The sequence below is a fragment of the Pelodiscus sinensis genome, chromosome 5, assembly GCF_049634645.1.
Source record: "Pelodiscus sinensis isolate JC-2024 chromosome 5, ASM4963464v1, whole genome shotgun sequence".
In the NCBI taxonomy this organism is placed as follows: Eukaryota; Metazoa; Chordata; order Testudines; family Trionychidae; genus Pelodiscus; species Pelodiscus sinensis.
The window spans coordinates 4,663,234-4,672,133 of NC_134715.1; the positions used below are offsets into that span (position 1 = coordinate 4,663,234).

The 8,900-nt window shown below is 45.8% G+C and overlaps 1 protein-coding gene across 2 annotated transcripts in view; it reads left to right on the plus strand.

Moving 5' to 3' along the window:
• The window catches only part of HGSNAT (heparan-alpha-glucosaminide N-acetyltransferase), a 23,421-nt gene extending 14,683 nt beyond the window's left edge, over positions 1-8,738 (plus strand). The window contains exons 11-18 of one of the 2 annotated variants that reach the window (XM_075929288.1): positions 1,227-1,342; positions 2,861-2,985; positions 4,219-4,345; positions 4,928-5,014; positions 6,269-6,346; positions 6,490-6,560; positions 6,692-6,804; positions 7,276-8,738. In XM_075929288.1, the coding sequence (XP_075785403.1) occupies positions 1,227-1,342; positions 2,861-2,985; positions 4,219-4,345; positions 4,928-5,014; positions 6,269-6,346; positions 6,490-6,560; positions 6,692-6,804; positions 7,276-7,457 (899 nt within the window). In that variant the 3' untranslated portion in view covers positions 7,458-8,738. The remainder of the gene's footprint in view (positions 1-1,226; positions 1,343-2,860; positions 2,986-4,218; positions 4,346-4,927; positions 5,015-6,268; positions 6,347-6,489; positions 6,561-6,691; positions 6,805-7,275) is intronic. The other variant, XM_075929289.1, reaches the window with a different exon arrangement.
• Positions 8,739-8,900: the final 162 nt, after the last annotated feature.

Consider the following 8,900-nt stretch of genomic DNA (forward strand, 5'->3'; position numbering starts at 1 on the left):
TCAGAGGAGACGGGGGCCTCCCAGTCCTTGCTTTTAGACTCTCCTACCCTGGCAACAACAGCTGGACTTGGCCTGTGCAGCTGCAAGGGGGCAGGAGAGGAATGCCTGTAAGAGAAAAAATCGTGTGGGGAAGAAGGGGTGCAGTGCAAAAGTGTGTTGCTTGAACTGCATGGGACCGGCCCCTGTGCGCAGTGAGATGGGGTAGATAGGAAATGTCCCCAGAGCTGTGGCATGGAGGGTGAGCATTACACACCTCCACTTCCGGAGGAAGCTCTCCATAGCCAGCTTGAGGCATTTGGGCTCCCCGGCTCAGGGAGCAGCTGCATTTGTTCTCTAAGTGGAAGTGAAGCTGTTGCACAATTTCCTGCTTCTACTCAGCAACTAGACACCCACGGCTGGCCCATGCCAGTTGGCTCGGACTTGCCATGCTCGGGCTGTGGGACTGTTTCGCTGCTGTGTCGATTTCTGGGCTCTGACCGGAGCCAAAACCCTGGGACCCTCTCACCTCACAAGGTCCTAGAGGCTGGACACACTGCTTTCCGGACTGGCCAGAGTGCTCCTGGGGCTTCATAGCATGGGAGGGTTTGTGCAGCTCTCTGAGCTCGTCGTAGGATACGGTAGCAGTACTCAGGAGAATTACTGCTCCCCGATACCCTGTACTTGCAGAGGTAGCGTGGCCGCCTTCGAAGAAATGTCACGCTTCTAGTGGGGGAATTCGGCACCAAAATATTAAAAATTCTCTGCACAGTCATTTAAAATTTTACATATTTTGTGTGTCAAAATAGCACTATATAATCACACTGGTTTCAGTTATTTTGGTAATTTATTTAAACTACAGTATAACTGATGGAAAATGGGAGCCCAGAAGGAAATCCCCAGCCCCCTCTGTCTCATAGTAATGTAGCTAAGCTTGATTCTTTATTTCTGTTTATTAGTCCTCAAATATCTGCAGTCTCTCTCTCTGACATGCACGATGATTTACATCTCTGCTGCCCTCTCCAGGCATCCAAACTGACCTGCCTGTGCAGCTGGGGAAAAGCGTTTGACCGCTCTTGTGACTTCCCTTAGCTTCCCTATCCGCAGTCATTTTTCTGCAGAGAAACAAAGAAATCTGTGGGGCACATGAATTCTACACATGTGCAGTGATGCCACATTCCCCAGGAGTATTATATTGAACAAAAGAAGTCCTGGCGTGCCTCTCTCTTACACTGTGTGTATGTCTCTAGTGTCCTGGGGGAATCTGCGCATTCCAGGTGTACTTCAGAGATTGGGATTTACCTACCTTGTGGTTGCCGTCTTAGAGCTCCTGTTCGCTAAAGCTCTGGCTGAGAGTGATACGTTGGTGAGTGAGTCTTGGATCCAGCCCTGTCTTTAATGCTGGAGGGGAAGGCTGTAAACACTGGCAGGTTATACAGCACCGTTACATTGGCCTCTTGGACGTGCAGCCTGTTGTCGGCCTCCTGCCGTGCCTGCCTGTCTCTGGCACTTCTGTCACCAGCTCCCTGTGATTTTAGGAGCCAGGCTGCACAAACATAGGGGCTGCGTCTAGACTGGCATGATTTTGCGGAAATACATTTAACGGAAAAGTTTTTCCATTAAAAGTATTTCCGCAAAAGAGTGTCTAGATTGGCACGGATACTTTTGCGCAAAAAGTGCATTTGCGCAAAAGCATCCATGCCCAGTATAGACGCAATTTTGCTCAAGAAAGCTCCGATGGCCATTTTAGCGCCATCGGGCTTTCTTGTGCAAAAAATTAAGGTGCCTGTCTACACTGGCCCTCTTGCACAAGTATTCTTGCGCAAGAGGGCTTATCCCTGAGCGGAAGCGTCAAAGTATTTGCGCAAGAAGCACTGAATTCTTACATTAGATCGTCAGTGTTCTTGCGCAAATTCAAGCGGCCAGTATAGACAGCTGGCAAGTTTTTGTGCAAAATCTGGCCAGTCTAGACGCACCCAGGGATCTTAACTGTGCAGAGCAGTGCAAGGGGGTGGCCCAGGAACTGAGCGGAGAGGGGTGCATTTCAGCCGCTCTGCGTGGCTAGGCCTAGCTTGGTTGCCTCCTGGATAGTTGTAAAGGTCCTTAAGAATGCTGAAATTTGTGCCCCTTGGGCGTGGTTTGGAGCTTTAACTCAGTCCGCTGTCCATGTCAGCCCTCCAAATGCCACTACCTCTTCTAGGACTGCCTCATGTCAGTCTGGGCACCATCCACTGGACCTAAAGATGAGGCAGATAAGCCGGGCAGCAAGACCACTCGGAGTGTAGGGCTTTGTTATCCTCTGTAAGATCTCAGCAGAAACACACTAAGCATGCTGGGATGTGACCAGGGCTCCCTGTAAGCTGAGTGCTTGGGCGGCCACCCGGGAGAGATTCAAATGCCACCCAGCTGATTGGCCGAGCGCCTGCAGTTAGGTTTTTATTTCTACTGGTGGTGCACATTCATATGTGCCTCGGTGCACATAACAAATGTATGCCGCACATGGATGGAAAAGATTAGAGGGAACATTGGACGCGACCCTTTCCAATCACTTACAGTGCTTTTATTTAAGCCTGCTGCCCCAAGTCAGGTTTTTGTCCATGCTGAATCCAGAGTTTCAGATTTCACCCACTTTAGACCTAGCAAGGATTTTTACTACAAGAACAAGTGCGTTGTTTTCTGAAAGGATTTTGCTCAAAATATCTTTTGAAAGCCCCCAGATGGGGGGGGAGGGTGTATGTGTGTAAGTAAATGTTAAAATAGAAAGCCTTGCAAACTGCCGTTGTCACTGCCAGCCATCTGCAGTGCCAGGGGTCTGTTAAAAAGTGAAAGGTGTCTCTTCCCCCAAGTGCTCAGTTACTAATCCTTTTCCTCCCTACCTCTCAAGCAGGAGAGCCCCTATTCTGCCCTGCAGGATATCCTGCTCTATTGGCCACAGTGGGTTTTCATTCTGACACTGGAAGCGACTTGGCTGGGTTTGACCTTCCTGTTAACTGTACCTGGCTGCCCTAAGTAAGTTGAATGCTTGGGCTCCTTTTCCTTTGGGTGATCTCTGTGTGGTGTTGGGTTATCCTGCTACGTAGGGACCATGTTTCAGGCTGTATCTTCTCTAAATGGAAGATCAGCGCTGCCACGATCGATCTTCCGGAGTTTGATTTAGTGGGTCTAGTTAAGATCCACTAAATCAAACTCAGAGCGTGCCCCTTGCCAGTGGCTGGTACTCCTGCGAGGAGTAAGGGAAGCCAACAGGAGTGTTTCTCAGTGAAACATCTCCTTCCCCACTTTGCAGTGAAATATTTGGCTCTGGGGAGAGGACATTGAAATTACTCACCTAGATAAGGAACAGACTTAAAATCTTCGATGGTCCCCATCACGGTAGTCTCGTGCACTGGGAGCCCCACACTTCCTACTCCTCCCCCTCCTTCCCAGCACTTCCACTGCACCATCCATTGGCCGATGTGTGCCCCATCGCTGCTCCTCCCTCTCCCTGCTAGAGCACACACACCACAGATCTGCCGAGTCATGGCACTCCGGAAGCGCTAGGGGGAAGGAAGAAGCAGGGATGGGACGCGCTTGGCAGAGGAGGCAGGAAAGAGGCCGGGCAGGGATATGATATTGTAGAGTGCACATTTTTATTATTATTATTTGAACTTGATGACAGTTCTATTAATATATGAGTGATTAAAGCAATTCTGCTTGTTGTGAGATATTCCGCATGCCAGGTATTAAAGCATTTAATCTACTCCTTGGGGTGCTAATTAGTGCACCTGACTGATTTCAGTCCTGCGGCCCACTGAGACGAAGGAGGGCCACGCATGCCGCCCATTCACTAGCCTTGGTTGTCTATCACTGCTCACAGAGTAAAAAACTGTTCCACTGTGCGATGTACCTTCCCATGGGCCCACGAGCTAGGTTTGCCAGGAGGGAGGAGAGGCTGGGCTGGTGGCCGGAAAGGTGAGCTCTCCCTTTCGAGCGGCACTGCGTTTCTGGAAGTGCTCTTTGGCTGCCCTGGCGCTAAGACTTGTTGACACTGGTGCTAGCTAGTCATCAAGTGCTCTGCTTTCCAGACATTGGCTAGCGTCTCCTCTACGCTGCCCTTCTCTGTGTGACTTGTATCTTGGCAGCATGTACTTTGGTGGGTGACCTGTTTGCTCTGTGAGGGAATTTTGTGCTTCAACAGATCAACAAAGTGTAGCCTTGTTTGTTAGCAAGCCAAAGATCCCTGGCCTTTTGCTTCCCTTCTAGGGGTTACCTTGGCCCTGGTGGCATTGGGGATTTTGGAAAATATCCTAATTGCACCGGAGGAGCAGCCGGTTACATTGATCACTTGCTCCTGGGAGAGAAGCACATTTACCAACACCCGTCATCCAGTGTGAGTGGTTCTTTCTTCCACCTAAAGCATTGAATCGCTGTAGTTAGGTTCCGTGTTTAACATGTCAACAACTGTAATATAAAATTAGCATAAGTGTTCAAAGAAAGAGATACTTCCTCCTTTACATGCCAACATGCCGTCAACTGGGATGTGAAAGTTAGGACAGATGCGTCCTTGCTTAGAAGAGCTCTCTGAAACTAAGCTGACAACTCTGGTGACACCACTGTGGGATGTGGAGACCTAGGAACTGCTGTGGTTGGGTGGAGGTGGCCTGGCCTATCTGCAGCTAGGCAAATTCACCAGCGGCTCCTTTATATCAGCACCTGGCCTGCGGGGGAGGGGATTCTGCTCCAAAACCAGTTTCCTTGGGCTATGTCCTGGGATGGGGCTGTACCACAGCAGTGTGAGGGCAGCTAGCTGGAGCGATTTCAATGGGATGTCTAACTCTGGCATTGACAATAATCAGATGTCAACAAAAGGATGGAAATGGGCACCTGGGTCAAGAGAGGGGAGAGGGAAGTTCGGGGCTGGGTCCGCACCTCTCTAATACTGAATCTCTCTCTCTCTCTCTCTCTCTCAAAGGTGCTCTACCAAACAACAGTGGCCTATGATCCTGAGGGCATCTTGGGAACAATAAACTCAATCTGCATGGCATTTTTGGGACTTCAGGTATCGTCTGGTTTTTTTGGTCCTACATTGCCACCAAGCCTTCATCTGCCCAGAAACAACTGAAAAAAGGTGGGGGTAGGGGGAAAGAGTTCGTAGAGCTGGAGTGGCAGCCTCATCTCTTGAATTAAGGTTGCAGTCACTTCCATTATAGTGTAGCCGAATCGGCAGGGCAGGAGGGGGCAGCTGGCAGAGCCTTTCCATCAGAATGCGAGGTGCATTGCCTAGTGTGATTCTGAGGTTTAAAAAAATCAGGTGGCTTGCTTAGTTCTTGAAACCCTTGTTTATCTTATTGGGAGAAGCCTGGAACAATCACACCTGCAGTTTGTGGTGAGGTCTGACAGTCACAGGGACAGCTGGCTGCTCAGAGGTTCTGTAAATAAGACTAAAAGGCGCTAAACATGAGCTTGGGCTGTTGAGTTTAAATTCGTACTTCAGAACACTTCAGCTGTGGTGTTTCCATCACCCTTCTCCCAGGCTCACAAGCAGAGCTCCTTATGGCACCTAAGGTACGTACCCCTCTTCCAGAATGAGACAGTCTGTTCCAACTCAACCCATTAATATGTCAGATGCTCCCACGTAGCCTATCACTGAACTTAAAACAGGAAATAGCTAGGGTCTTTCATATACCAGGTGCAGGGATGCTCTTGTAGAGACTGACTTGAGATCTGCGTATCTGGACTTAGTCAGGTGTGATCTTCACTCCATTATTTGTCAGGTTGAATGGCACACTGCATATCCTTTATGGGGAAGACGTCAGTATGAGTTATTATGCACAGAATGGCACAGGTACAAGTTTGAGGAACTGGCTACGTGAATTGTAGATGGCTGGACGTTGGAATGACAAGGGAGTGTGTGCTACGAGGAGTCTAGGAGTGCTTTGGTGTATAATGATATAAAGGTGGCAAGAGATCTCCACTGAGGTTGATGAAATGTTAATGTTTACTTGATTGTTCTGATTTTCCTCATTGTGTGGTTCAGAGGAACCTTAAAAGCTGTTTGTGTGGTTATGCATCGGGGGTAGAAATCAGAACATTTTTGTTGCTAAACAAATCTCACTTGTTTTCCACCTGAATGCATTCTCCTAGAAGAGTTCCCAATCTCAGTCTTCCTACGGCTGAGTACAAATAAAGCTTTTAAGTTCTCAATTCTACTGCCAGAGACAAATGGGAACTGCCTGGCATAGTATGGAAAACATGGCTGATGGAAAATGCTTGGGATGGTAATTTACTGGATTTTATGCCTTTGTTTTTATAGGCAGGAAAAATATTGTTGTTTTACAAAGACCAGCACAAGCAGATAATGAGCAGGTTTTTTATATGGAGCATAGTCCTGGTAAGTAACATTTGTCCTTAGTGAATTCATGAGTAATTTAAACTGCATTAACAAGCACATGTATTCATGCAGCACAGCCTTTCTATTTCTAAGATGTGTTGCAATGAACAGTCCATTGCAACTCTAAACTCTTACTATTTCAGGGGATTATTTCTGCTATCTTGACCAAATGCTCTAAAGATGAAGGGTTTATTCCTGTAAATAAGAATCTGTGGTAAGTAGAGACGTGACTTTTTACTGTTCAATGTGTATGTATCCATATCTGGAGACGATTTAACTACATCAGTATCTGTCTAGATGGCATGTTCTCTACTAGCCTTTTAAATTCCCACTGAAAATATGTAGGTCGGTCTCCTATGTGACAACCCTGAGCTGCTTTGCCTTCATGCTTTTATTGCTGATATACTACCTTGTGGATGTCAGAAGATGGTGGTCGGGTGCTCCATTTTTCTACCCAGGTGAGTAAACTCAAGCATCTTTATTTAGTTATCTGTGATGTAATAGGTGGGTCAGTTTGTCCTCATCAGTACAATTAAGGAGCTGGCTCTGTTGCCACATCAAGCAGTTGGACCTATTGCTCAGTTGTTTCTCTTCAAAAGTTTTTCATTGCAAAAATATTTGATTAGTTTATGGATCTTTTAATTTTTTAAAAAACCCATGTCTGTACAGCACAATGAACATGTAGCTAATAAAACCTCTGTTCCTATTGGGTTCCTGGGGAGACTTATTACTCACTCGTTAGCTGTGGAGTCAGAGGGTTAAAATGACTTATTCAGGGCCACATGGCAAGCCAGTAAAAGCATTACTGCTTAGGGTTTCCTGGTTCTTTTTCCCATAAATATTCTGGCCTCTGCTGCTATAGTTTGGTCTTGCAATGCAATGAGTGTAGAATTGTTTTCTCTGAAGCTACTGTCCATGTTTACTTTAAGGAATGAACTCAATCCTGGTCTACGTTGGGCATGAAGTATTTGAGGACTATTTTCCTTTTAAGTGGAAGATGAAGGATAGTCAATCCCACGGGGAGCACTTAGCTCAGAACCTGCTTGCAACATCCATCTGGGTCATCATATCGTATTTACTCTATCGGAAAAGAATATTCTGGAAAATCTAATTGCGTTCCTGAAGGTCTCTTCTGGGAGATAAGGTGTTGAAGTTGGACTTCCCAGGGATCACGCCATTTCTGCTGGGATTTCATTACTAAAAGGGATCACGTGTGCACTAATTATTTCCAGGGAAACCAGGCTGAGACTTTCTGGTGCTTAAGGGACTGCATCTTACTATTTAGCCAAAGCACTGTAACTTGCCTGAGCTGTGTTGTTTGCCTGTCTCTGCATATTATATTTTGGTGCACAAAGCGCTGCTAATCTACCTACAATAGACAGACAGACTGCATAGCCCTTCAACTCTGGACAATTTTAAGACAGTTCCAATAAGCTGAAGTGCCTTTCCTAAAGGGAACTGATACAGGTGCTCTGCCTTATGGTTGTATGTCGGACCCAGCATTTCAAGCCATTACAGACTGACTTGCTATGGATCTTGTAGATGGCACCAGACCAATGGCATAGTTTTATCCATAATAACTAGATTTACTTCGAGGGCTTGAGCCTTCTTCCAAAGCAACAGTAGCGAGGGCTCCACTCGAGGTAGGGCCCTTCAGTTGCAGTTTTTATTTTGTCCTGGGAATTTCAGTGTTTGTTTACAACAAACAGGTGAAATCTGTGCAAAAAACTTCATTTTTTCTGGGAAAATATCAGATTTATTTGGGTGGATGGAAAGACGGGAAAAAGTATGCTTTTGAATTCTATTCATCAATGTGGCTTACTACAGAACTCAAAACACAGTGCCACCTTGGATTTGTGAGAGTCTCTCAAGTCCCTACATAAAACTTTTCATTTGAATAATTTTTCTATTGTAGATTTAGAACGATCAGTCTATAACTATTTACATTTAATAACTGGACTACATTTGCAGCACAAACAAAAACATGAAGTTGAGCAACTTTTGAACATATATCCCTGTGTTCTGATCATTTTCTTCCTATTTTAGTGGGCCAAGTTTTTAAACCATTATTTGCTAACAGCTTGAAATATGTATGTGGCAGATATGAGATTCACTGTGTGTGTGTTCAAATGCTCCTGCAATTCAGAGCTTGTGTACGTGCCTGTTTGTTCATTAGGTGTGTCTTCTAGACTATTACATTGCCTTACTTCAACAGGCAGCTTTGCCTATACATACAGGCTAATAATGTATTCGTGTAGTACAAAAATCTCATGCAAGGTGTTGTATTTTCATAAAACAAGGGATTTTTTTATATATGTATGAATACCAAAGTATGGTGAAAATTGGAAAAAAACCTGAGTACTTTATAAAAACCTGAGATTTTTTTTCCCCAGTTAATACCAGTTTACACTGAAAACAACGGGGCTTAATTATATGGGAGCAGGATTCAGACCTAGCATGAAGACAAACCAGATTAAATAATTTCGATCTAACATCAATGACATAAGCAAAGTCTGATGGTTCCACCAAGTTTTTATGGCCATTCCTGGCCCTG